General features: G+C 57.1%; 2 protein-coding genes and 1 long non-coding RNA gene across 3 annotated transcripts; 1 reads left to right on the top strand and 2 right to left on the bottom strand.

Moving 5' to 3' along the window:
- Positions 1-23: 23 nt before the first annotated feature.
- On the bottom strand, positions 24-2931 carry LOC147579160 (uncharacterized). Its single transcript, XR_015253621.1, has 2 exons — positions 2812-2931; positions 24-925 (listed from the first exon to the last, which is right to left on the bottom strand). It is a non-coding gene; the product is annotated as an uncharacterized LOC147579160 (long non-coding RNA).
- On the top strand, positions 2926-19406 carry KRT7 (keratin 7). Its single transcript, XM_086713323.1, has 9 exons — positions 2926-3255; positions 4728-4939; positions 7047-7107; positions 8322-8417; positions 10134-10298; positions 11270-11395; positions 13251-13471; positions 16301-16335; positions 16734-19406. Exons 1-9 carry the CDS (start codon positions 2926-2928, stop codon positions 16898-16900), a joined length of 1413 nt encoding a protein of 470 aa, XP_086569449.1. The 3' UTR covers positions 16901-19406.
- Positions 18359-26101, bottom strand: LOC147579159 (keratin, type II cuticular Hb1-like). Its single transcript, XM_086713317.1, has 9 exons — positions 25413-26101; positions 22770-22978; positions 22076-22136; positions 21014-21109; positions 20633-20797; positions 20242-20367; positions 19768-19988; positions 19586-19617; positions 18359-19082 (listed from the first exon to the last, which is right to left on the bottom strand). Exons 1-9 carry the CDS (start codon positions 25971-25973, stop codon positions 18907-18909), a joined length of 1647 nt encoding a protein of 548 aa, XP_086569443.1. The 5' UTR covers positions 25974-26101; the 3' UTR covers positions 18359-18906.
- Between the last annotated feature and the right edge of the window lie 1737 nt (positions 26102-27838).

Here is a 27838-nt window from a genome sequence, read left to right as displayed (position 1 = left end):
TAAAAAAAAAAAAAAGTATTACATTCCGTGCAGGCATGATAAATGTTTTTTGTTGTTGTTGTTGTTACGATCGCAAACATTTGCATTCCAAGCTAATGAAAACCGATCATGCCTTTTTTTCTTCTTTAGGAATCAGAGGCTGTGTTTCCAGGGGATGGACGGTGAGCAATGGCTCTGAAAGTGCAGCCAGGAGCCCTGCCTCCGCCTCAGCCTCCGTGGAGAAGAGCAGCTCATTCCTCCTGCGGGGCAGAGGGGGGGAGCTGCAGCACCACAGTGTCCCCCACCCTCCACGGGTTTAGTGCAGCCAAACCACTTGCTGGTTCCTAGCTCTCCAGAGGCTTGGTGGGAAGCCAGGCCGGGAGGGAGGGGGCCACTGAGCGTGTGCTTGGTGGGTGTGCTTGGTGTGCTGCGCAGGGAAGGGCCGACTAGGAAAGGCTTCGGGGATTATCTTGTCTTAAGATTCTGCCCCAAATGTCCTAAGGAAGGTCTGTGAAGCCGGCAGAGCCATGGGCTGCAGTGGGAGACGCCGTTCAGATGGCCCGCCGTGCTGCGCACTCGTGCAGGCCGGAATGCGCTCGGCAGCCTCTCGGTGTGGACGGCTCCTCAGGAAGCCGTCCAGAGGGTGCTTATGTGTGCGGCCTGGCACGGAGTGCGCTTGCGGTGCCGGCCTGGAGATGCAGAGGTGGGGGGAGACAGGTGGGCAGGGCTGGAGCTGCCGGGAATACTTCAGGGAGGGGATGGGGAGGCTGAGGGGTGGATCCGCCAAGCCTTCTTTGAATGTCCTCCCAGCTCCCTCTTGCCATGGAACGCTGGGGTTTCTTCTCTGGTGTAGAAACCATGCTCAGGGAGGGGCAGTGACTTATCCAGGGTCACAAGGGAGGTCACCGGCAGTGTTCTGGTTTGCAAAGATCTCTCAGGCCAGGCTCTACGGGAGAAGTGCAAGGGTGGCTGGGAGCAGATCCTGTGGGGGCTGCAGGTGGGAGGGGGCAGGAAGGGTTGCAGACCATAGGTGGGGGCCGAGGGGTAGGAGCCCGGGGTGGGAGGTAGTGGGGGAAAAAGAGTTGAGAATGAACCTTGAGGGGTAAGGAAGCGGGAGTGTGTGTGTGTGTGTGTGTGTGTGTGTGTGTGTGTGTGTATCTGTGTGTGTATGAATGACAGGGTATGTGCGTGAGCGTGTGGAAAGGAAACAGTTGGTCTCTTTAGCCTGCTTGGGGGTGGGGGCTGGGGGCGAGTGGGCTCCCCACGACGGCAAATATCACAAGGCCAGGAATTCTGTGTGTTCTTCAAACTACAGCTTCCAGGTTATGACTCTCTCTCCCAGACATACACACACACACACCCCATAGCAGAGTCCAACGGCGGTCTCCCTGGGCATCCCTCTGCCTCTGGCCTGAGCTGTCCCAACACCAACACGGAGGAGAGGGAGGGCTGGGGGCGTGAGCCTCTACTGAGAACCCTGAGTAGGGGCTGCTGCAAGGTCAGCTTCACTGGAAATCCTTATCTAACTGAAGTGAAAACCAGGAAGGACATTCCATTCCCACCCTCCTCCACCCAGGATGGCCCCGAGGGCTTGGTCTGAGGTGACAAACTGGTGGGCTCACTGGGGAGGGGCTGGAGACCTGTCAGCTGTCTCTTCCAAAGGCTCCTTAGGTGGCCCCTCTAGCTGAACCGGGTCTGGGGAGAATGAGGGCGGGGCCGTACAGAGGGTGCGTGGCAAGCGTGGCTGGAGGCTCCGAGAAACGAAGCCTCTGGAGCCGTCTCTGTCCAGTGCTCCCTGTTCCAGCGCCGTGTTTCTCCCCATCTTGGGCTGGGTCTGACACTGCTGGGACTTGTTTGGTGGGTGACACGATGAGAGCGGGGGACCTTTAAACAGGAAAATGGCAGCAGTGGAAGATGGGGAGGAGTGTTTGCGTGCAAACACAAACAAGCACGCTCACAGACCTGCCTGCCTACAGAAGTGTGCAATTGTGTGTCCACAGACACCCTGCCACACGCTGAAGACAGACTTCCACCTGTACAGGAACATTCAGACACACACACACACACACACACACACACACACACACACACGTCTCAGGTGAGCACACAGAGAAGCCCAGTGGCCTGCAGGTCTGTACACACAGAAGTGTAGACATCCACAAAGTGTCCCAACTACACGCAGGTGTCCCCTTTCTCTCCAGGGACAAATAAAATAAGTGGATAGGAATGTGACTTAGGGGTAGGGGGAAGCCTGGCCCCAAGGCGACCATTCCCACAGTGTCTCTGGGCTTCAGGTGCCCACTGGAGTGAGGAGAGGGACCAGAAGAGGGGTCGTGCCCCACTTGGCCTACTATCTATATGGTGGACTTGCCGGGGAAACCAGCCAGGCCAGGGCACCTTGGGGTCAGATTACTCAAGAACTGAGCTGATCCCTCAAGGAGGAACTGAACTTGGGGGCTGGAGGCTGTCAGGGAATGCCTTTCTGGAATGCCTGGGGAAGGGAGCTGGGGGCTGACTCCCGGACTAGAACTTTTTGCCCACCCCTTCCCCCAGTCTTTTACGGCTTGATCTCTCTGCTCTGGCCTCAGGAATCTTGACCAAGCCTCCTCCCGGAACACTGAACTTGTTTCAGATCTGCTCAGATGGCGGTCTCCCTCCCGCCACTCTGTAGGTCAGCCCGCATCCGGGGCTCTGGGGGTTTATGGCCCTGCGCCCCACTTGGGAGCTTCCGGCTTGGGCCCCAAAGCCCGGCCAGGGCAGAGAGCGGAAGCGTGGCCCGGGGAGGGGCCCGGCGGGCAGCGAAGGGTGGCCGGCGGCCAGCCCCGCCCCTACCTGTGTAAGCCGATCCGCCGCCGGAGCCTAGCGGATAAAAGCGACCCGGCCGCGGGAGGTCAGCGAGTTCGGCTCCCTCGCGCCCGCCGCTAGGTCCAGCCCGGTCCAGCCAACATGTCCATCCACTTAAGCTCCCAGGTCTTCAGCTCGCGCTCCGCCGCCTTCCCGGGTCGCGGCGCCCAGGTGCGCCTGAGCTCCGTGCGCCCCGGCGGCGGTGCCTTCAGCAGCAGCAGCCTCTACGGCCTGGGCGCCACGCGGGCGCGTGTGCCCGTGCGCTCCACCCACGGGGGCCCGGTGGGCGCCGGCATCCGCGAAGTCACCATCAATCAGAGCCTGCTGGTCCCGCTGCGGATGGACATCGACCCCACCATCCAGCAGGTGCGCCAGGAGGAGCGCGAACAGATCAAGACCCTCAACAACAAGTTCGCCTCCTTCATCGACAAGGTGAGCCGCCGTACCCGGCCCCAAGCCACGCTCCGGGCCACAGCAGCCACCCCAGCCCAGCCCGTGCGCGGGCCAGGCGCCCGGAGGCCTGGCGTGTTCTCTTTCCGCCACTATCAGAAACCTTTCTCTTTCTCGTGAAGCCTGTGGCTGTTTTTCCCCTTCAGTCTCCAAGCCTCCTCTTCCAGAGAGCTGCCCAAATCGCCCTGCTTTTTCTTCCCAGGATGTGTGCTTGAGTCTGTCAGGCAGCCGCGGCTGGCGGCGGCTGGCGCGTCTGTGAGTGGGCTGCTGGCTTCTTGGGCTGATTCAGGTGGGGAGCTCCAGAGGCCAGGGCCAGGAGTTTCGCTGAGAGGGGGCTGTGTGGCGTCAGAGATGGGGTAGGGGTGATACATTGTTCCCAGCTGAGAAGGTCCTCCCTCCTCCTACTGCTTCTGCTGGGGCAGATGCTGAAAATCAAGGGCTGGAGGGAGGGAGGGAGGCTCCCTGACGTACCTGCCCACTTACCTGGTCCTCCAGACTCCCTTTGGTGGTGGAAGGGAGGCCCTTGGAGAGAGCCCATTTGCCCCCCCCCCCCGCCCCCCGTGGGGGTGGGGAACACACTGAGAGGCCCTGGGGAAGGGTCATTTGGAAGCGTTTTTTTCCTGGCTGTTTGGGTCCCACAGGGTTGGGGGAGGGAGTGGGGGGGAGAGAGTGGGAGTTGGCAAGGAGAGGAGCAGACTTGACTGGAGGGTCTAGGAAGGGAGCGCTGTAGGGCTGGATCAGGAACTAAGGGCTAGCCTAGCTGGACCCCTCTGGCCAGGGCCTCCTGCCTCCTGGGTATAGACCAGACTTTCCCTCCCCTGTTTGGCTGTAGTTCTCTCCTTCCCCCGCCCCCATGCCCTCTCCTTCATCATTCACACCGTATACATCTTTAAGTTTCTCCTGAAGCCTCCCCAGGCCCAGGGTCCTCCCCTGCTGTTGCGCGGTTCTACCTTACTGTCTGTAGCCCCCCAGGTCCTGCTGCTCCGAGTTGCTAGTTTTGGGGAGGTTGCTTCCCACTCCCAGGCACACTGGAAGCATCCAAGGGGACTTTTGGACCCCAAGCTGAGCATCTAGTAGGTGCTCATTTTGTAGCACCCTGTCCTGAGATCTTGGAGGAAAGGGGAGGCAGAGAGAGGATACAGAGGGAGGTGGCCCAGGACAGACAGGGAGGGGGCAGCCCTTCAGGGACGGTGGCGGGAAAGATCATCTGCAGTATGGCAGGGAACATAGGTGGGAGGGGACACATTGGTGACCGCGTAGCCCTGACCCCTGGGTCAGGCTTTAAGACACGTAAGACAGAGAGCCCTGGAGGAGGGGACCGAGGGCTGCGGTCCCCGGTTGGTGGAATGGCCCGCGGGAGCCTGGGCTGTGCGGGGTGGGCGGAGACCCTCCCAAGCCCAGTGTGGGCAGCACGGCCTGCCCCTCATGAGTTTCCTCCTCTCTTTTACTCTCAGGTGCGGTTTCTGGAGCAGCAGAATAAGCTGCTAGAGACCAAGTGGACCCTGCTGCAGGAGCAGAGGTCGGCCAAGAGCAGCGGCCTCCCCAGCATCTTTGAGGCGCACATTGCTGGCCTGCGGAGGCAGCTGGAGGGGCTGCAGCTCGAAGGAGGCCGCCTGGAGGTGGAGCTGCGGAACGTGCAGGACGCGGTAGAAGACTTCAAGAACAAGTACTGACCCCAGTGTGGTGTGCCCTGGCGGGGGTGGGGGGCGGGGGTGTGCACCTGTCATCGACTGATCCTCAGCAGGCCTTCTCTTCTCTGGGCTTAGGGGTCAAGTGTGTAGCCGCTCAGTACAGCAACCCCTGAAGGGAAGGCCTTGACCGACACATTCCCTGTCTCTCCGTTCCTCTCTTTGTTCCCGGGGGGGCTGTTTCCGACTTACTCCCAGGGAAATATCCCCGCTCAGCCTGACCCACGCTGTTCTCTCTGGGTGCCTGACCAAGGCCCCAGGAGAGGGTAGGACAGAGGTGTCCTGTGACCGGTGTGCTTCAGAACGTGCGCGACCCTCACAGAATGTTCTAGAAGAGCCCCTCTGTTTCGGTGAGGAGTTAGACACCAGAGAGATTCAGGGTCCTGATGGAGATCATGTGGCAGGTCACTGGGAGAGCTGGGACTTGAATGTCGGGCCCCTGACTCCCAGGAGGAGACACAGAGCCGACTTGGGGCTGAAAGAAGCAAGGAGAGGGAAGGATCGTTGTGAGCCATGGGAGGGTTGCAGAGGCTGAGGGGTGGCTCTGGTCAACGCAGGAACCAGAGAGGAGGCTGTGGTGGGGTGGGGGGGGGGTCGGTGGTGGGCAGGGCTTGCAGGGGCCTGGAAGACTGGGGGTTTAAGGACAAGCCTTTGAGGTGCCCACTGAATTCTCTTTTGTCACCGAACAGAAACCGAAGCCAGAGGCTTGGGCTGGGCCCCACCCTAGCATACTTGCCCAGTGGTGCTGGGAGTAGTGAGTGAGTTCTGTGCTCTGCCCTGGAGGTGCATGACTAAGCCGAGCAGGGACACTGGCTGTGACCGGAGGTAGAACAAACAAAAAGGCCTCTGTGGAGGGTGCCCACTCCCCTACTTCCCTAGAGCGACAGCCTAGAGCGACAGTCAACAGCAATAATCCCACAGCAGGTGGAGGCAGACAGGTGCAGGGCAACCAGCGAGCCTCTGTTGTCGTGTGTGTGTGTGTGTGTGTGTGTGTGTGTGTGTGTGTGCGCACGCGCTCACATATACCCTCACTCCAGAGCCTACATGCCAGGCTGAGCTCAGGACTGGGGCCCAGGGAGGCCTGGAAAGGGCACATGGGAGGGCCCAGTGAGCTCCGATTTGTGTGCCCTCTGCTCTCAGTGGCATGGTGCTGAGTCAAGAGTGAACAGATGGCCTTCAGGATATTTCCACAACTATTCTATAGAACCTCAGGGAGCGGGGAGCTGGGGGTCTGGGCTCCTGGAGGGGCCTGCTTGCTCCCCATCACAGCTGCCCTGCTGCCCTCCTGTAGCCCTCGGGCACTGCTGAGTTCCTGTTTCTGACACCCTTTTTAAAAAAAGTTTCCAAATAAATGCTGGGTCAGGCTCCAGTGCTCTCTTGCTCTGTGTCCTGAATTGCCAGTGTCCTCCTATGGGTGGGGCTGGCCTCTTGGAACAAGGAGGGATGGGGGGGTTGCCCTGTGGGAGTAGGGTTGGCGCCAGACCACCTAGCTGGGGCCTGGTTCTTCCCCAGAACTTGGCTGCACCCTCTTCCTGATTTCATAAATTGCCTCCGCTTCAGGCTCCTTCTTTGCCTCCTGAGGGTGGGATTAGGCAGTGGTTAGGGCATGGGCCTGGAGTCAGACTGCCTGGGTTTAAGTCTGGGCTTTGCCACTTAGCAGCTTAGTGACTGGACAGATTATGTTCTGCTCTGTGCCTCCTGCTGATCGTGGTACCATTGTTACAGGGTTGTCGTGAGGGTTAAGTGAGCTAATCCGTGGGAAGCACCTAACACTGCAGGCCCCATTTAAAGGATCCCTAAGCATGGCTATGACTATTGCTTTTTTGCTCCTAGATTGTGCAGTTTTTGTCTTTTACTTTATATACATTTCCTCCTCTCCCCCCTTTCATCCTGCGCCGAGATTCCTAGCCTTAGGAATAGCTATAAGGGAAAGTCAGGGACATTTGGTTTCACAGCTGACACCCAATTTCCCAGGCGTGTCATTAAGGAGGGGTGAAGCCAATGCAGGGCAGAGTTCCACACATGGAGAGGAGGGGGGACAGAGGCAAAGCTGCACCCATACCACGCACCCTCCTTCTCCTGCAGGTACGAAGATGAAATTAACCGTCGCACAGCTGCTGAGAATGAGTTCGTGGTGCTGAAAAAGGTGAGGGGGAAGACAGACCGGGTGGGGGCATTGTCCGAAAACACATGGGCCAGGGGACCACGTGGCCCTCTCACCTGAGCAGCCAGCCAGTAGGGACCTGTGGCCAAAGTCTGGCCCGAGTACTAGAAGAAGGGAGTGATGAGCCTGGAAAAGGACAGATCTGGAAGCCAGGCCCTCATAGCACGGCCCGTCCTGTGTACGTGTGTGTGTGTGTGTGTGTGTGTGTTTGTGTGCACGTCGGGTGAGTCACTAGACTTGTTTTTGGCCTCGAGGGGTTAGAGCTAAGACCAAAAGATGGAGGTTAGAAGGGGAGATTTCAAGCCCAAATAGGGAAGTGCTCTATCACAGTCAGAACTTTGCATGACAGACAAAGGTTGGCAAATGGCATGGCTGAAATATTTGCTGAAGGAATGCGATGGGCTGCCTGAGGCAGAGCGATCTTCCTGTCCCTGGAGAAGTGCAAGCCAAGGTTAGAAGGCCTTAGGAATATCTTACAAGGGCTTGATTTCAGATCCCAATTCAGTCCACTCTCTGGGCAACTGTGTTCATGGCCCACCCACGTGAAGACAACCTACCCCAGGGTGCTGGGCCTTTCAAGATTTAGGAGCTTTGGGGATGAATAAAAGTGAGCCTTACCCACGGGAGTTTGGGCACAGGAATGTGTGGCTCCCCAGTGACACCTGGGCTTGCACTGTTATCTGTGGCTTACCTGTATCACAGTTACCTAAGCTGCATTTAGGCTGGAGGTCCTCCACATCTATGAGCCTTATCTTGGAGTCTGGATGATTTTGTGCTCTTCTATTTCATAAGAAGTTGAGGCTCACGGAGTTGAAGTGATTTGTGCAAGGTCACATGGCTAGTAGGTGGTAGAGCCAGGGCTGTGTCCAAACCACCAGTCAGGAGCTGGGAGAGTGCTAGGTTTGGGGCTGCGGGCTGCTTTGGGCTTCCGGTGCTGGGAAGGCAGACACCGGTATGGTTCCTGGAATGATGCATGGAAATGATGTTCCTCATGCAGCCTGGGAGGGCCCAGGAGAGGAGACGTCCTGTGGCCAGGTCACACGGCCTGGAGAACTGCTATGTTTCTTGGTAGGGCCCTGGTGTTTGACCCTGTGGGTTGGACAGAGCTGGGTTGCTCCCATCCCGGCTAAATGGTCCGTGTATGAAGCCATGGTGTCTCTCTACCCCTTCTTGCCACCCCCCCACCCCGCCCCCAGGATGTGGACACTGCCTACATGAATAAGGTGGAGTTGGAGGCCAAGTTGGATGCCCTGAATGACGAGATCAACTTCTTCAAGACCCTCTATGAGACGGTAAGGACCTTGGATATGGGAGACGTGTCATGTCTTCTGTGTCTTAATCAAGGGGTTTACCCCCTGCCTCTGGGCCGTCTTGGTGTGTGTTGAGTGTGTGTGTAGGCCTTATCCTCTTCTTTAACTTTTCTGGATTCAGGAATCCATGGTGGGCAGGGAGCTTAGGAGGGGCTGAGGGTAGCAGAGCAGGGTGGGGTCAGTTAGGATTGGCCTTCTAGAAACATGGGATGACCATTTGTTAGGAGGGGTGTTGGGAGGGGCTGGAAGGGACCAGGAGAATGTCTAGGGAATCCTGGGCTGTGATGGAGTTCAGAGGTGGGCTGGGTGGGGTGGGCAGGGGGTTCTGAGTCAGGAGAGACTGTGGTGCCTAGGAGTTTACGCCCGGAGGGACTGGATGGGTGGCCCCCAAGTACAGGCCACTGTCTACCCCTGTGGTCTCATTCTCTCCTTCTTCCCCTGCCTTGGGCTTTCAATTCTTTTTCCACTTGGGGGTTTAGAAACTCTCCACTCCTATCAGTGGGAATCTCTGGCCTTCAGCGGAAGATAGGATGGCCAGTCATCTGGCAGGGCTGGTCTGCGACTTTATTACATATGAGGTTAATTATAGACCACTTCTCAACTGCTTTCAGTCTAGCTTTTGTGAACGTCCAGCCCCCATTAGCCCCTCAGTGAATTTCCACGTGTGTTAATGCAGGGGCTGGCTCCTTGGGGTTTCCTTCGGGCATTCTGATCTCTGTGCAGCCCTTCATACGTCTGTTGCATGTTATATATATGCACGTCTATGTACGTATGCGTGCCTACGTATACGTATATGTGTATTTAATTATTTTCCTCGCATCATGAAAGAAGTACACGCTCATGGCCAAAAATCCAGAAAATTGAGTAAAGCGCAAAACTGAAAACAGGTCATTTATCTGTGCTCTTATCATCTTGGTGCCTACCTTCTCAGACTTTGCGAACTGTGCCTATACACACAGACAGATACAGAAATATATATTTTATTTTATTTTTATTTTTTAATGTTTTTATTTATTTTTGAGACAGAGAGACAGAGCACGAGCAGGGGAGGGGCAGAAAGACAGGGAGACACAGAATCCAAAGCAGGCTCCAGGCTCTGAGCGGTCAGCATGGAGCCCGACGCGGGGCTCAAACTCACGAACTGGGAGATCATGACCTGAGCCGAAGTCAGATGCCCAACCGACTGAGCCACCCAGGCGCCCCTAGACATATGTATTTTAAATAAAAACAGGAGTGTATTTTTTTTTCATGTAATGGTGTACCATAGCTATAAGTACAGCCACATCATCCGTTTTGAAGGCTGGAGAGAGTTCCGTTATCGGGTGGGATATTTTATTTTACCCACACCCCCTAGTGATCCACTTCTCGACCGAGCTCCTGCCACAGCAGAGCTCCCAGAAGGAGACGTTACCGTTCATCACATTCTGTCACATCTCTATCGGCTGTGATCCCACCAGACTCTTTTGTTGAGAAGTTACTAATGGGCTCTCTGGGTTGCTGGGGGTGGGCGGACTATTTAGCAGGTGCTGGGTCTGTGTCCCCTCGCCGCCTGGTGACCCACACCCACTTTGCCTTCCTCTCCCTCTTCTCCCTTTGCCTTCCTCTAGTGTGGCAGTGGGGGGGGGGGGTCCCAGGATGGGTTGTGGGAACAGGGTGGGGTCATGCCCCGAGTCCTGACATTCCGTCTGGTCCCGGCAGGAGTTGGCAGAGTTGCAGTCCCAGATCTCGGACACGTCCGTGGTCCTGTCCATGGACAACAGCCGCTCCCTGGACCTGGATGGCATCATCGCCGAGGTCAAGGCCCAGTACGAGGAAATCACCAGCCGCAGCCGGGCTGAGGCCGAGGCCTGGTACCAGACCAAGGTGTGAGGCTGCTGAGGGCACTCTTTCCTTCTTGGCAGGGTCCTCGGTGTCAGCTTCCCTTACTCCTCACCTGTCTCCAAGCCTCTAGGGCCTGGGTCCCACTGTCCGGGCAGGCACCAGCGTTAAGTCTAAGGTACTCTCCAGCGCCCTGGGAAGAAGAAGATGTGAAGGCCAAGTCCCTCCCCGGGAAGAGATCCCAGCCTGATGGGGGGACAGGGCAGAGGAACCTGAAGCACAGAGAGGTTAAGCAATTTGCCTAACTCCACAGCTAGTAGATGGAAGAGTAGGGACTAGATCCTGGGCCCTAGGCCTCCAGGCCGGGGAGGTTTAATCATTGCACACGCCGTGTGGAGGCAGGGCGGCTGACTGTGCAGGTGCTGAGGGAGTGTGCTGGGGTAAACCAGTGTTCTAGAAGAGGGAGCCTGAGGCAGCATGTAAGAGCAGCAGAGGGATGTCTCTGCTGAGATAGGGAATCATCCGTGGGACATAGGTGAGAGCACAGGCATGCCAACAAGGCGACCTGGGTTCAGACTTGCCGTGTGATCCTTGGGCAGTGGCTCCCACTCTCCAGGACTCATTCTTCCCATCTGTAAAATGGGTGGTGCTGATGTTTTTAATAAGTGTGTTTTTAATAGGGGTTTGTTTAACGGGTGAGGATCTCAGACTTCTAGTGATTCTCCGGCACTTGGGACATGATGGGATGGGCGGAGGCCCAGGACCAATGGCGGTGGGCCCCAGGGAGCCATCCTCGCCCTTCCTGTCCTGACTGGGAAGAAAGCAAACCTCTGCTATACCCCCCTGCTTGCTGGCAGGGCGTGAAGATTGCTGGGGGTCAGACCGTGGCTTCCTGGGAAGATAAGCTGGGAGGTCTCATCACTCAGAACCTTGGGCCTTCGGTGGATGGGACCAAGGATGAGTTCCCTGTAATCGCTGACCATCCCCTCACCGTACATCTCTGTGTGGCCCTCCAGTTTGAGACCCTCCAGGCCCAGGCTGGGAAGCACAGGGACGACCTCCGGAATACCCGGAATGAGATTGCAGAGATGAGCCGTGCCATCCAGAGGCTGCAGGCTGAGATCGACAGCATTAAGAACCAGGTGGGAACAAGCCCTCCTCCCTGCTCCCCCCTGTTTCTTGGGGCGCGTGAAGGGCAGCCATCCGAGAACGGGGAGCAGGAGGCTCTCCCGGCCCGAGGCTGGTGCAGCTCAAGTCTCACGAGCCCGTGAGATCTCGAGGGCCCTTGTGAGATCTCCAGGAGAGAATGTTCGTGGCCAGGTCCTGGCTCAGGCCAAAGGGAGGAGAAGAGTCCTAGCTGGGCACAGAGCCTGTGGAGGGAGCCTCAGACTTCCCAGCCCGAGAAAAACCATCATTCGTTACCAAATTCGTTACCAAATTGGTACTCTCCTTGTACCTCTCTCCGGGTGCAACGTGCTGTACCTGGGAGCTTGCAATCTGCAGGGATTCGTGGGACCCAGGCCAGCAGATACCCTTAGTGTGGCTCACAAGGTCCTGTCCCTCACTTCCTACCACTGCCTCTCACTGTGCTCCAGCCACACTAGCCTGCTTCTTGTATCTTGCGTTTGCCAGACACGTTCAGGCTTCAGGGCCTTTGCACTCGGTGTTCCCTCCGCGTGGAACGTGGCTCTCCTAGCTCAGCACATGGCCACCCCTTCGTCATCCCTGGGGTTTTGGACACAAGTCCCCTTTTCAGAGGTGGCTTCCTCAACCACCAGCCACTCTGTCAGCAGTGTGTCTGAAGCTTCCTGAAGCATCTATGACTATCTGAAGTTTTCTGTCTTATTAATGAAGTAGTTGGCTGTCCCCTACCCTCACTGAAATATAAATAATGCCTGGAGCAGGACCCTATTTGTCTGACTCACTGCTCCTTCTCAGCACGGGCTGGGGCAGAGGCTTCCCATGAAGACAGGCTAAAGGGAGGATGTGTAGCCAGCAGGGGGCGGGTGTTGAGGAGCCGGTGGAGGGGGGTGGGGTCCAGTCCCTGGCCAAGGGGCACCGGTGTGATAGGGAAGGGCACCGACAGGTGGACACGAGAGGGTCTCCCGGAGGATCGGAGGATGGGGAAGGCTGGCAGGGAGGCAGAGCTCGCTGGAGACAAGGGAGGGTCTGAGGCAGGGAGTGGCCGGTAAGAGGCAGGGGGAGTGCTGGGCTGCTGGGCAGGGGAGGGAGTGGCAGCTCTCTGAGCTGCACGAGAGGAGGCCCAGGACTAGATAGCCTCCTGGGGCAAGGACTAGCTGCAAACAGAAGGAATGCTCATTCATGCTGGGCAGGAAGTGGCATCTGTCGCTTGGATCCATCGTGAACCTGACCAACCTGGCCCAGACCAGGGGGGCTGTTGATCAGACATTTTGGGTCTGGGGGTTCCAAGCAGTGTCTCTCTGCTCCAAGTCCCCCTGTTTCTGGGCCTGTTTTGAAGATGGTTTTTGTTCTTGCCAGCTGCCTGAAATTTGGGGACTCAACGAAGATCCTGTCTGTGGCTTTGGATCTCCTCCAGCTGGGGACTGGGGGGATGGGCACGTGTACATCCTAATAGCATTTATTATTTTCTAAAAAATTTTTAACGTTTACTTATTTCAGAGAGAGAGACAGAGAGACAGAGCATGAGCAGGGGTGGGGCAGAGCGAGAGAGGGAGACACAGAATCCGAAGCAGGCTCCAGGCCCTGAGCTGTCCGCAGAGAGCCCGATGTGGGGCTCGAACTCACGAACTGTGAGATCGTGACCTGAGCCGAAGTCGGACGCCCAACAAGACTGAGTCACCCAGGCGCCCTGACAGAGCCCATGTATTTAATCCTTGGGATTCCCGGGTGCTGGGGGAGTAGGCTGGTGCCAGGAAAGCCACTGTGAGTGAGTTGCCCTGGTGCTGGCCGGGGAGGCAGGGAGGCAGTGACTGGCGAGGCCTGCCCCCCAGCTCACAGCTGCACTATCGCTTAAAGTGTGCCAAGCTGGAGGCTGCCATTGCAGAAGCCGAAGAACATGGGGAGCTGGCCCTCAAGGATGCGCGTGCCAAGAAGGAGGAGCTGGAGGCCGCCCTGCACCGAGCCAAGCAGGACATGGCCCGGCAGCTGCGGGAGTACCAGGAGCTCATGAACGTCAAGATAGCTCTGGACATCGAGATCGCCACCTACCGCAAGCTGCTGGAGGGCGAGGAGAGCCGGTGAGGTCACAGAGGCCAGGAAGGGGATCCTTCTGGGGCTTGCCATTCATTCGTCCACAGACATTTCCTGTGTACTCTTTTCTGCAAGGCACGGGGCGGGGGGGCGGGAAGTGCAGGGAGGGTATAGCTGGTGCTTGCTTCTTTGCCCCTGATGAGATGACCTGGCAGTAGGAAAGACCACGTGGTGTAACGCTCAATGAGAAAGTTGGAATAATAACAGCCACTTCATATGGGTGGCCAGGGTCATCTTATTTGACCCTCATAACACATTCAGGTAAGCAGGGCAGGTACTGTTTCTAGTTTACGGAGGGGAAACTGCGGTTCGGTTTTATGACTTGAGGGGGCGAGTCAGGTGTGCAGTCACGCTCTGCTGATTCCTGGTCCAAGCCTCGTCCATGATGCCAGGCTGCTTCTCACTGCATAATTGAGTGCCAAGTCACAGGGTATTGACTGAATGTCGTGGGGTCCCCGAGATATTTGCATACCTGCTGCCAGAGAGCAGGCCGGGCTGGGTTAGTGTTGCAGGAATTCTTCGTGAAAGACTTGGAACCTATGTCCGTGAAGTTGGGCCTTCGTTCTCACCTTGATGGGTTGGTCGATTCATTCAGTCAATTTGCAAGGCTTTAGAGTTGTGCCTTGGGCGAAGGCTAGGGTTTGGAGAGGGTGAGAGGGAACAGCGTGGGCCAAGGCTTGGAAGTAGGACTCATCAGGGCTTGCCTTATTGGAAGCCAGCACGGAGATAAGTAATATGTAAGACGCGCTTCTGCCCTTGGGGAGCTTGTACATGGGCCGAGAAGACCAAACATTTGCAGAGGAAGTACCTAGAGACCACTTAGTTGCATTGGTAAAATGCTGAATTTACACAAACTTTTTCTTTTGGGAGCATTATTCCGGAGGGGCTGGAGAGAGAGGCTGGAGGATGAATGGAGTGGAGAGGAAGGAATTGGGGAATGAGAGAGTGCTAGGGTAGAGTGCCTGGAGGCAGGGAAGAGGAAGAGAAGAAGCATGGTTAAGAATATGAGTTGGGGAAGGAGAGGAGGAAGGGTCTTTGCCATTACAGTTGACCCGTAACCTACCTGGGTTGGCATCCAGCCTTTGTGGGAAGAGGAATTGAACACCAAAGGCCTCTGGGAAGAGAGAGCAGCTGATCTGGGGCACAGGGCACCTCCAGAGCCCAACTGTCCCAGCTATGATGCCTGTCTCTGCACCCTTCTCCACCACAGGAGCAGGGACAGCACTCTCTTGGGAACACATACCGTGGGTCTCTTTTCCTCATAGAACCAGAGGTGGGGACCCTTAGAATGGGGCCTGATCCTTTTCCTCTCGTGGGCAGACAAGCAGGCTGAAGGTCAGGGATGGTGAGTGGCATGGCCAAGGTTACATGGAGAGTGGAAACATTTCCCCTTGAAAACCTAATCTCAGCATCGGTTGCTACCATCGGGGCTTAGATCCTGGTTCTCTGAGAGGAAACGGTCCTCTCTCCACTCTTAGGAGACATGGAGAGGGACTCCTTGTTTTTTTTTTGTTTTTGTTTATCCCTTAACCCCTCGACTCTTCCCAGGGGCAGGTCTAGGATTTGTGGTCTTAGGAACTCATGCACTTTGGGGTGCCTTCTTTTAAGAATACAGAGTTACAGGGGCGCCTGGGTGGCGCAGTCGGTTAAGCGTCCGACTTCAACCAGGTCACGATCTCGCGGTCCGTGGGTTCGAGCCCCGCGTCGGGCTCTGGGCTGATGGCTCAGAGCCTGGAGCCTGTTTCCGAGTCTGTGTCTCCCTCTCTCTCTGCCCCTCGCCCGTTCGTGCTCTGTCTCTCCCTGTCCCAAAAATAAATAAACGTTGAAAAAAAAAAAAAATTAAAAGAATACAGAGTTACAAATACACAATTGCACAAAAACAAATATTTAGTTAGGATGAGAAAAGAAAAATCACACGAATCACTAGAGTCTTAGACATTCAGGTCTCTTCCTTCTGAGTTCTTCAAGCATGGCACCAGAAACTGTTTCATGAAATCACTGCCTAATTGCAACCTGGCTTCCCTCCCCACCCACAACTGTTAGCAACTCCCAGCGCTTGAAGGGCCCAGTTGAGCAAGGGGCCTGGAAGCTTCCTGGCATATCCTTTTCTTGAACTTGGCCTTTGCTCCTCCCCCTTCCTGGATTTGGGGGTGATGAGGCCAGCTGGGCTCTCCTCACTCCTTCTACCAAAGTGAGGTCTCCCCTCCCCACTGCAGAGTAAACTCAACCCTAAGGCCAAGGGCTTGGTGACAATGGAGTGAGTCACAAAACAAACATGTCCAGCTGTCTCCCTTGGCTTTTCTATTTCCAGTATAGTCTGCTTAAAGCCATCCCGACCACCTTCTGCTCCGTCCTCCGTCCCTGCCGCAGCGACCCTCGTGAAATCTCCAATTCACTAATTATTTCAATACAGACTGAGCAATTACTACACGCCAGACTTCACGCAAGGGGCCAGAGATCCAAGAATCAATAAGCCACAACCTGCTTTGAGGATTTTATGATTTGGTTAGGGGAGGCCGCTGTCTTCATAAATAATAACAGTTCCCATCCACCGAGTCCTGTGTGCCCAGGGCTCTAGGTAAATGATATTATTCAGCCCTCACAAACAAGTCTGAGGTTGGGACTAGGTTGGCCCCAGTTTAGAAGTGAGAAAATGGAGGCTCTGAGACATTGCCCAAGGTCACGTAGCCTTCCCTTAGTGGCGACAGAGGAAGGAATACTGGTCTTGCCTGGTGCCTGGATGGAGGGGCCTGGGACTGCTTCCTCCAGCTCTGAGGAAAGAGTCGCTCTCACAGGTCTCTCTCCTCTGCCCCCAGGTTGGCCGGAGATGGAGTAGGAGCTGTGAACATCTGTAAGTCCTTGGCTGTGGCCATTTCCTGCGCTGTCCGGGCTAGACTGGGTCTTACAGGATGGCACATCGGCTTGAGGACCTGCCCTTGTCTGGGACAGGAGCTTCTTTCCCTCACCAGCTTTTAGCAGGTGCCCTGAGGCTCCCAGCCAGTCGGGCTCAATGGCCCAGGGAAGCCGTGCTAGAGGGCAGAGTGGGGCGGGGGTGGGGGGAAACCTGTGGTGCATTATCCCTTGCATTGTCCCAGGCTCCTTCTGGGCCTGCTCGAAGAGGGTGGTGGGGGGTGGGGTCAGGCAGTGGGGAGGGGGAGGGGCAGGTACTGCAGGAGGGGAGGGTGGAGTGAGGGGTGGGGCCTCAGGTGGTGGGCCCATGCTGATGAGCCCTCCTCCCGTTTCTCGAAGCCGTGGTGAACTCCACCGGTGGAGGTGGCAGTGGGCTGGCCGGGCTGGCCTTCAGGGGAACCATGGGCAGCAATGCCCTGAGCTTTTCAAGCGGCGGAGGGCCCGGAGCCATCAAGTCCTATTCCACCAGGACCTCAGCCACCACCCACAGGAGCGTCCGAAAATGAGCTCTGCTGTGTGGAGACCCACAGCCCTGCCCCCCCCGTCCCCCCGCCCCCCCCGCCCCCCCCCCCCCCCCCCCCCCCGTCACAGGAGGACTCCCATCACGGGTCCCAAGAGGGCCAGGCAGTCTGAAAAGTGATGTCAGAATAGCTTCCAATAAAGCAGCCTTTCTGAAGCCCATCCTGGCCCCTGGGATCCTGGCTTCATCAGCTGGTTGGGGAGCCATGGGGAGGAAGGGGCCCCAGAGAGGATGGCGTCTGCTGTGAACACGGAGAAGCCACTTGTGCAGGTGACTGGGAAAGCACACTGGTGACCTGGTGGTGGTGCTCTGAGGGGTGTGGCTCTTAGCCGGTGTGAGGCCTTGGCCTCCTCCCAGGGCTGGGACTGAGTCCAGCTCCTCTCCTGAAGCCCAGAAACATCCCAGGAAGTCTGGCTCTGCCAGGAAGTGGGCGTTGAAGCCTTCTCCTGCTGAGGGAGTGGAGGGCTGTTTGCACACCCCCACCCCCATGCCCTGTGCTGCCAGAGTTCATTCCTTGCTGTGAGAAGGCCCAGACATTCAGCTGCCGCAGGCCTGGGTTTCGGATGCACCAGCCAGCTCGCGCCCTCGGCCCTTGCTGGTGCTGGGTCTGCCCGGCCCTCAGGTCCTGGACGGGGCTCTCTGGGTCTGGGATTCTGTGCGGGTGATGATGGCAGTGGGAGGAGGCCTGTGTGTGTTTGGGAGGGGGAGGGGTGAGGAGTCCCAGAATCTGGACCCCCTGGCAGGAGGCTCTGTGCCTGGGCGGTGGCTTGTGTGTGTATCCGGCTCCCTGGTGGGGGGAGGGGCATTTGTGTGTCGGCTGCTCGATAAGAGCATCTCTGTGTCTGGGGTCGGGGGTCTGTGTGTCTGTACGCGTGTGGGGGTGTTTTTAGGGTCTATGGGGATATCTGTTCCTGCAACAGCACATATGATGGATGGTGGGGAGGGGGTAGTGGGGAGGTCTCTTGTGTCTAGGACACCTGGGGGGGTGATGGCGGTGTATATAGGGGGGGCTATCAAGAGGGTGTTGGTTTCTGGGGGAGGAGGAATCTATATTCGATCCTACGGTCAGGAATTTTCATATATTGAGGTGGGGGTGGAATGGGGAGTGGGGGAAGTGGGCCGTCGGTGTCCCGCCAGCCGTGAGTGATAAGGTGCCCCCCTACAGGTGTCAGGAGAGCCAGGCCCTGCCCCTCCTGGCTAAGTCTCCTGGTTGCCTTTCTCTCCCTCTGCTTCCAGCTCTTTCTCACGCTGTCTGGGTATTTGGGGCTGCCGGCCAGCCCCCTGCAGCCTTCAGGAAGTGTGAATGTGGCACTCGGGCAGGGTGCCTCCGAGATAGTCCTCTTTCCCCTTTGGCTGTGAACAGCTTCTCTGTCAGCCTCTGAGGGGCCCAAACCGGGCTGGACGTCCCCATGTGTAGGCACAGACGGGAGCTTTTCTGAGTGCATTATGTATGATCCATGAGCTTTATTGGCAACGTGGACACTAAGCACGAGGGGGAGGGAGCCCAGGCGGCCGCCAAGAGATGTCCTCGTGAAGCCGAGGCCTCAGTCACCGCCAGGGTTTGGAAGGCAGGGGAGGCCCAGTGGAATAGAGGCACGTCCACAGCCCAGGGGACCTGGGGCCAATGTGTGCCTTAGAAGCCACAGGTTTTTGGGCCAGGCCAGCTCCCAGAGCAGCCGGAGCAGGTCAGGATTGGCTCCCTGCCCAAGGCTGCTTGGAAGGCAGGCATTTAGACTCCTGGGGCGAGCTGGGCAGGGAGGCCGGCCCTCTCCGGAAGGAATCTGCCCCCCTCCCCAAGAGCAAGAGCGAAGGAGGGGGAGAAGGCGGAGAAGTTGCAAGAAGATAAGGCTGCAGTGTGGACGGGTCAGGCCCGCAGGTTCTCCAAGCCCTTCTGCTTCAAGCCCCAGGGCTACGGCTGCTCCCGGACCCGCCGCTGGAGGCAGGGGTTGCGGACTCCGAGAGCCGAGCCGAGTATTTACAGGGCGGGAGGCGCTACGCGAACCGCACCAAGGAGCTGCCGCTGCACTTCTGGCCGCAGGGCGCGCACATTCCGGTGCTCACCGCCAGGTTCCCGCTGCAGGGGGCGCTGCACGCGCTGCCGGTCACTGGCCGCGAGCCAGACACGCAGAGGTCCCCGCAGACGACCCCGCCCCGGGAGCTGCTGACGCCTGCGGGAGGAGAGCAGGGCTTAGTCCCCGTGCGAGGTCGTGGCTGGCGGTCCCTGACTACTGGCTCTTGCTCAGAGCGCCTCCCCCTTCATTTCTATTCCTCTCTTCCCCCCTTCCCCCCAACACCTTCACTCCTGGGCACTCTTTCCTGCACTCAGGCCGCAAGTGTCCTTGATAAACCGTGCTCCCAGGCCCTCCCTGTGGGCAGAAATAGCTTTTTAACTCATAATCATTCACTGCCACACTCCCTCCTTCCTTTCAGGGTTTCAAACTATGGCCTGTGTTGGCCTCCTATATTTGTAAATAAAGTTTTATCGGAAGCAAGCCATATGTACTCAGGTATTGCTTATGGCTGTAGCCGCTTTCACATTGCAGTGACAGAGTCCAGGAGTTGAGACAGAGTCTGGATGGCTCACAAGCCTTAATATCTGGCCCTTGAAGAAAAAGTTTGCCCAGAGGAACCCCAAGCCCTCAGTTCAGAACCCACAGCATAGGTTACTTACAGACATTTATAGCACCAACGCCTTCACACAACCTTGTGGGGAGAGCAGAGACAAAAATTAGTTCTGACCCCCACATAATCTGGATGCAAATTAGATGCAAATGATATGCAAACATGTTCCTGGCTCAAAGCATAGTGTGGGGGAGACTGAAGACATATTCTCCCCACGGGTGTGGCTCTCACCTCTGCTCCTCGCCTTCCAGCAGCCGCCTGTAGGTGGCGATCTCGATGTCCAGGCCCAGCTTGGAGTTCATCACCTCCTGGTACTCCTTGACCAGGCAGGCCATGTCCTGCTTGGCCTTCTGCAGGGCGGCCTCCAGCTCGGCCAGCTTGCAGCGGGCGTCGCTCAGGGCCGCCTCGCCCTGCTGTTCAGACTGGGTCACCGCGGTCTCCAGCTTGGTGTTCTGGGGCCCAGGAGAGAACAAAGTGGGTTATGGTCCTGGGTGTCTCGGTCCGTTTCCCTCATGTGTCCAGTCTCTCCCCTCCCGCAGCTGGGGACACCCCAAGAACAGGCCTCTCCCCTTCATTAACGGAGTCCCCCTGAGGGACCACAACCAGGGACATGAGTCCTGCAAATGGGCTGGATCATGAATGGTGAGAGCCAGTCGGGGCACACACTGCCTGTGTGGCCCTGGGGAGGACCCAGGCGACCCGTACCTGACACTTGGCATTCTCGACCTCGGCGGTCAGCCTCTGGATCATGCGGTTCAGCTCGTTGATCTCCTCCTTGGTGCGGCGCAGGGTCTCCCCGTGCCGGATCACCGTGGCCTTCATCTCCTCGCACTGGGGGGAAGCAGAGGTGCTCCTGAGGCTCAGGATGGAGGTTCCCACCCATTCAGACACCACAGATGGTTGGGAGGTTGTACAGTGCTCAGCCTGTGCAACTATACAGGGCAGCCCTGCCCAACAACTATAACCTAAGAGCTCTCTGCCCTTCTGTCACCATCCCTAGGGATCAGAAACCCCATACAGAAGAGGCCTTGTTAAGTGTATACCGGGCTTCCCCCGTGCTGTCATGTCTAAGAGACAGGTGTCCTGTGCCCCTCACCTTGCTGCGGTACCAGGACTCGGCCTCAGCCCGGCTGCGGCTGGCGATGTCGTCGTACTGAGCCTTGATCTCGGCCACAATGCAGTCCATGTTCAGGTCCCGGCTGTTGTCCATCTTGACGATGACCGAGGTGTCTGAGATGTGGGCGTGGAGAACGCGGATCTCCTGCAGATGGTGGGGAATGTGTTTACACCCCAGCCTCACCCACCACAGTGTGGACCCAGTCATCTCAGCCCTTACCTGGTCTCTACCCCAGCTCCCACTACAGCCTCATGGACTGCAGCCCCCACCCAACCCAAATCCATGGCCAACTCAGTCCCAGGCCCCAGCCCCCTCTTCTAGGCTGGCTGCTTCTTTTCCATCTGGACCACGGCCCCTCACCTCCTCATACAGGCGCCGCAGGAAGTTGATCTCCTCAGTCAGGGCCTCCGCGTTGGCCTCTAGGTCTGACTTGCGGAGGTAGGCACAGTCCACGTCCTAAAGGGGAGAGGGTGTCAAAGGAGTCTTACTGGAAAGGCAACACAGGGCTTCCCCCCCGCTGCCCCCCACTCCCAGGAGGGCACCCCATCAGGCTGGACAAACTCCCCGGAGATCTTCCTTAGCTGCTCGTCCTAGTGCCTCGTATTATGGCCTTGTTGAAGTCCTTTCTACCGTCAGAGGGCTCAGAAGCAGGTTTGGGGAAGGGAGTGGGATTATGAGGTTTCCAGGCACTTTCTCCACTACCTACCCGAAAGAAAACTCCAGAATCCACACCTTGCATTATCACTGAAACTTAGGCTCTGCAGCAAAATGGGTCGGCTCTAATGATGCCCCAGCCCTTTCTGCCCTGACACCTCATGGAAAGAAATCTAGATCTGTGGTCAGAAGAAGAGGTCTTAGGGATCAATTCTGCCTCTTCCAAGCCAGGGCAACTCAGGGTAAGACCCTTGACCTCTGTGCCTCACTTTCCTCACAGCAACCCTTGCCTTCCTCCTATGGAGGTGGTTGCAAGGACCTGGTGGGAGTCCACATGATGGCATTTGTGGCGAATCAAGTCTAAGAGGTGAGGGACGATACAGCGTTCACGCCAGCACTTCACAGCTGTTGGCGGCCTCAGGATGTGGCCATCCCCTAGCATTGGTGTGCTCTTTCATCCACAGTATTTAGGAATGCCCGCTCTCTGGCAGGCACAGGGCAGAAAGACGCGGGAAGCCATCGGCCAGATGGGGGTTACCTCCGATGGAGGAATAGGGTGCCCTGCTTGAAGCAGGCAGTGTATGTACTCCAATGCCCGGGGCCACCCGGGGAGTGCTGGGGTGCTGGGGGGGGGGGGGAAGGAAATAGGGGAGGGGTAGCGCTAGGCGATTCTGGGGGAGTCGCTCAGCCTCTCTGAATTCCTGAGTGCTCCCTCCTGCCTCTGCCCTGCTTTCTGAGTTGTGGGACAAGTATTCTGGGGTCACTCGCCTTCTTCAGGGCCACAAATTCATTCTCGGCGGTGGCCCTTAGTGCCACCTCCTCTTCATACCTGGAGACAAAGGGCACAAGTTTCAGTGGCCAGAACTTTAATAGTCTGGGCTTTGAAGAGGGGGGAAAAAAAAAGAGAGAATGAAGGCCCAGACAAACATATTCCAGGATCTGGATCTTTTGGAGGTAGTCACAGAATCACAGAGTGTTGGACTAGAAGGGATCTGTCCATCCCATTCTTTGGGGCTCTCAATCCACTAGGTCACCCAATGCTCTTCCTGTTTTAGGGACTCTCATTCCTGAAGTGGGCGCGCGCGCGCAGTTTTGTAGGCTTTCTCTCTGTTTCTGGGCTGTAACTCCCGGCGGGGGTGGGGGCAGGAACCCCACACTAGTTCTGGTTCCCCCCCTCTTGCCTCCCCGCTCAGGGCCTAACACAGCACCTGCAACATCGAGTAGATGTCAATAAACGTTTGCTGAATTAAGGAAATACACCCACGCTGATGAGGCAGCTGGAGCCCCTCCCAGTCTCTCCGGGGTTTAAACTCCCAACCCAGAAAAGAAAAGTCTCCCTCATCAGGCTCCCGGTCACTGTCTTCTTCCTCCTGGAAAGTTCCTCTGGTGCTGTAGCCCAAATCTATCCTGCTCTGACTTCATCCCATTTCGTTTCTTGAGACTATCCTCGGGCCGCACTCACTTCTTCTTGTAGCCCTCCAGCACCTCCTGCACGTGGTTGAGCTCCGAGGCCAGCCTCCCGCTGTCGGCCTCCACGCACTCGGCCTCCCGCCTCAGCGTCTCGATGTAGCCCTCGAACAGGGGCTCCAGGTTGCTCTCGCAGCACTTGCGGTTCTGGTAGAACTGCCACTTGGTCTCCAGAAGCTTGTTCTGCTGCTCCAGGAAGCGCACCTGGTGAGCAAGTGGGGGGAAAAGTCAGTGGGGGAAGCCAGTCTCCCCAGGCCTCCTCGGAGAGCAGGTAGAGTCAACACAGAACTAACGGGAAGTGTGCGGCGGTAAGGGACGGACAGCATGGCCTCTCTGGGCCCTCCTGGCCCGAGGAGGCCCCGGGAGCATTCTTGTTTCACGATTGCTTGTTCAGGCTTGAGCGAGGGTCTGTTAGGGTGGGCTTGGATGGGGTGAGTGAGAAACTGAGGGGCATTGGGGTTGAGCTGGGGTTACGGTGAGGCGGGGGAGGGGGCGGGTAATGATAATCAAGGAAGGCTTCCTGGAGGAAAGGAATGTAGCGCAAGATGAAAGCCTTTCATGAGGAGCTCCACTCAGGGCAGGGACCAGGGTTCATCCGTCTGTGTCCTCAATGCTCAGCAGGAGGTTGCCCAGCAGTTGTCTGAAAGGATGGTCAAGGTGGGAAGGGCTACCCGACTGGGGAGGTTAGAGAGGGCTGGCTCTCGGGCAGCCAACAGGATGGTTGCGGCTGGAGGAAGGGGGATGTGTGTGGTCTTAGGCGGCCTGAATTCCTGTGTTGGACACTTTTGGGTCCCTGGAGGCCAGGCAGATGGTGTGAATGGGGGGAGATTCTGGCAAATGGGGAGGGTGAAGACTTGCGGGGAAGGGAAGCACGCAAGCCTTTCCTGGAGGTCATTCGCACTGAAGACCTGTGATGGCGACGACACACTGTGCAGGAGAGGCGGTCAGCAAACAAGGCGAGGCCCCCCGGCCTCCAGGGTTCCATAGCTCGTACATTTGAGCTGCAGTTGAGACATTACCTCGCTTTTTAGCCCTGGTGTCCTCCCACCCAACTTAACCAGAGCAGCTGGGAATTTCCCTACTTGGAACTTCCAGAAAAGGGGAGTGGAAACTGCTGATGTTATATGGGCTCACTTCAGGGGGTCTTAGCTGACAGGGCACCAGCTGCGGTAGGGAGGCTGATGGCTGCCTTGGCCCCCGTCTTTCCTTTCAAGGTCACGCCCTGCACCACACATAGCTCTGGTGTGGACAGCTCTGGGGCCAAGACGGGGAGCCGCTGCCCAGTGTCGCCCGGCAGATCGGGGTGGGGGGGGGGTGGGAGAAACTGGAGGTGGAGCCCAGGCTGCCTGTTGGCGGGCCAGGACATTTTCCGTGTTCCACTCCCCTGCTGCCTTTCCTGGGTGTGGATGTTGGCAGTGCTTGCTGTGGTGGGCCGGCTCCCACTGGAAGGGGAGTGCGGTAGCGGCCTCCATGGGTTGGATCCTCTAGGCCCCAGGCGCCTGGAGAGCCGGAGAGAGGCTAGGTTTGGAGTCCTGGGCTGCCACCCACTCCCCGTGGGCCTTGGGCAGGCCCCCCTGCCTTATGTCCCTGTGTCTCTTGTCTTCTGTGTACGTTCAAAGGGCTGGACTGGTGGCAGTGATTTCTCAAATGTGCAGCCTTCACAGGCCGACTTCGGGATTTGCCATCCCCTCGTACTGTGTGACTCATGATTTATCTCTAAGTGGATTTGCTTAGCATTTACACTCCAGTGGGGCTTCAGGGGTAACTGGATATTACCACCGTATCGTAAATCCAAAATCAGTAGGCATACATAAAAGCACATCATAAAACATTAAATTCTAGCTGAAACCGTGGTCCCAGACAACCCTGAACCTGAGGCTTGCTCTCTTTATTACACGTAAGAGAGGGGCGCCTGGGTGGCTCGGTCGGTTGGGCGTCCGACTTCAGCTCAGGTCATGATCTCACAGTCTGTGAGTTCGAGCCCCGCGTCGGGCTCTGTGCTGACAGCTCAGAGCCTGGAGCTGCTTCGGATGCTGTGTCTCCCTCTCTCTTTGCCCCTCCCCCGTTCATGCTCTGTCTCTCTCTGTCTCAAAAATAAATAAACATTAAAAATTAAAGAAAAAGGGTAAGGGAACAGTAAGTATTCGAGGGATACTGAAGACATGTTAGCGCCTAATGAGATTTAATCTTAAGGACTGAAACACACATGAGAAAAGATGAATTTTCCCATCAGATGTTTCGATGTTATTTAGTGCTTTAATGCACCACCTAATATGATCACATAAAATATCACCAGCCCCCCCCATTCCCCATTTCCAGAGACTGGCCTGGGAATTCCAAGGTTCTCCCAGGACTTCCAAGCTCAGGAAGAGTGTGATCAAGGACATCCCCCCTTGTCTGTGGAGACTCTGCCTGTCTGGATAGGGATTGTATATAATAATGGTGTTATCAGATGAGGGGCTGCTGCTCTGTACTCATTTCTCTGTGTCTGCCTGTGCCCGGGACGTTTGTTCATCTCCTCTATCAGATTGGGAACTCACCTGGGTCACATCCCTCCTGCTTCTGACTCCACCCTCAGCGCCCAGCCTGAGTTTGAGCATGGATGGGGTTCAGGAACGGTGTGATCAAGGACACTCACCTTGTCGATGAAGGCTGCGAACCTGCTGTTGAGACACTTGATCTGCTCCTTCTCCTCGTGCTTCACACACTGCGCATTGGGGTCGATCTCCAGGTTGAGGGGCGTGAGGAGGCTCTCGTTGACCGACACGCTGGTGATGCAGGGCGGGCTGGGGCCGCACACGCCGCCGGAGCGGTAGCCGAAGGTGCGGCCGCAGGAGCCGGCGCGGAAGCCGCCGCAGACGCTGTGGCTTCCGAAGCCGCCGGTGAGGCCGCGGTAGCAGGAGACGCCGCGGTAGGGGGCGGCGGTGATGCAGCAGCGGCCGGGCCGGGGCCCGCAGGCCGAGGCGCAGCTGAAGGCGCGGACCCCGCAGGGGGCGGCGAGGCCGTTGGAGAGGCAGGACATGGTGCGGCGGTGGCGGCGGCGGCGGGTGGCTGGAGCCCGGGGCCCGCGCTGCGCCTTATATTGCGGCCCACCGGGCCGGCGGGAGCGCGCGGCCAACGCGTTTACGAGCTTGGAGGTTGGCCCGCGCGCCTCGTCGAGGCGGGAATCAAAGCGGGCCGGGCCGCCGTCCGCCTCCATAAAACGGCTTCACCTCCCGCCCGAGCTTTATGGGGCAGGGAAACGCCTGGTCACCTTTGCGGGCCGTGCGCCGCGGCCTCGGGGCGCCCCCCTCTGCGCCCCTCGGCCGGGACTGGGCCCCGGAGGCGCTGGATCGTCACCGGCTCCATTCCGGGGCTGGTCAGCTGGGCACACCCCGCGCGGCTGGGGTCCCAGCCGGGCGCCACCGCCCTGCGGGGGCCGGCTTAGCCTTGGTCTCGTGTGCACCACGGAGTGGGGGAGCGAGTGTGTGCGTCGAAGGGGAGGGGTCTCTGAAGCCGGTCTTACAGATTCTTGTCATGACTTTGGACAAGTGAATAACCTTTCGGAGCCTCAGTTTCCTCTTGTGCGAGTTAGGAGTAATAAATAGTACCCATCTGCAAGCTCTTGGGAGGACCTAAGGAGGTAATGGACAGGAAAGCGTTTAGGGCCCTACCTAGCACTTAATAAGAGCTCCATAAACGTTTGTTTATTTGCTTGTTCTGTTTATTCTACCATTGTTATTGTGCCATTCATCCTATGTCCCTTTGGGCAAAAACTTTCCCTTCTCTGTTGCTCAGAACTCAGCTCATGGCTCCTTTCCTAGTAAGTGTGGGGCCCCCACTCCCTAGTCCCCCCCACATTGCTTCCTGTACCCCTCTCCACTCTCCTGGGGGTCTGTTCAGGCAGTTGCATTAAAGGAGTGCCTCCAGTGTGTGAGGGCTTTATGATGCATTTTCTTATCTTTACCCTCGGGCATCCTTCCAAGGTCAGTATTATTGTGCCCATTTACCTGATTGGGAAGGTGAGCTCAGAGTGGTCCAGTGGCTTAAGGTCAAGCGCAGAAAGCTCTATGGAGGAGGGGATTCAGAATCTGAAAGGAGGCTTCCAGCCCTCCTCCATGCCAGCCCCTTGGAGGTCTGAGTCTTTGGGGGCTCAGTGAGGGTTGAGTTCTTCTCCTAGGAGAGAGCCCAGGCTTCTAGGCTTTGGGCTCTTAGAAAAATAGGCCCAATCCAAAGCCTTCCCCTCAACTGGGGCTTGGTCATGGCCACCAATTCTAGAAAGCCATAGCCCATTATAATGGAAGTTAATTATACGTCCAATTATGGGCAGGGGAAACTAGAATGTGAACTCAGCAGGCAGCATTAAAGAAAAGCATGCAAATCATCCTTAGCTTCCTTTGCTTTTAAATATAAGTTGTTATTATGCAAAGGGTAATTAAATCCTGGAACCCAAGAGGTGTTCCTGGCCAGCTCTGACTGGTGTTGGGCTGTCTGGCAACCCATTTTTAGAGAGTGCCCCTCTGCCCCCTCTGCTGTCTTTCCCAACACTCTTGTGGGTCTGAATCCCTTTGGTCTAGCCTTGACTTTGCAGGGCTTCTGCCTAACCTTAGAGCTGTCCTCTGGGTGGGGGGTGGGGTGGGGTGGGGGTGGGGGTCCCACTCCAGTGTCTTATGCTTCCACTCCCAGCTTTAGCTAGGGTTGCCAGTAGTGTTACTGACGGCTTCGGTACAGGTAGTTCTACTCCAATTTTCTCCAGGGAATGGTAGTATTGGACACGTCTTCCCTTGGTGTCTCCCTCACAAGAAGAAACGGAGTTACCCTGAAGCATGGAGGATTTATTTAATTTATTTATTAAAAAAGTTTTTTTCAATGCTTATTTATTTTAGAGAGAGAGAGAGAGAGAGACACAGAGTGCGAGCGGGGGAGGGGCAGAGAGACAGAGGGAGACCACAGAATCCGAAGCGGGCTCCAGGCTCTGAGCTGTCAGCACAGAGCCCGATGAGGGGCTCCAACCCACGAACCAGGAGATCGGGACCTGAGCTGAAGTTGGACCTTGACTAACTGAGCCCCCCAGGTGCCCCTTAT

Source organism: Puma concolor, chromosome B4 (assembly GCF_028749965.1).
Source record: "Puma concolor isolate L17-30 chromosome B4, mPumCon1.1.hap2, whole genome shotgun sequence".
Classification (NCBI taxonomy): Eukaryota; Metazoa; Chordata; class Mammalia; order Carnivora; family Felidae; genus Puma; species Puma concolor.
Note: the sequence above shows the minus strand (reverse complement) of the source record. Positions and strands in the feature narration are given on the sequence as shown.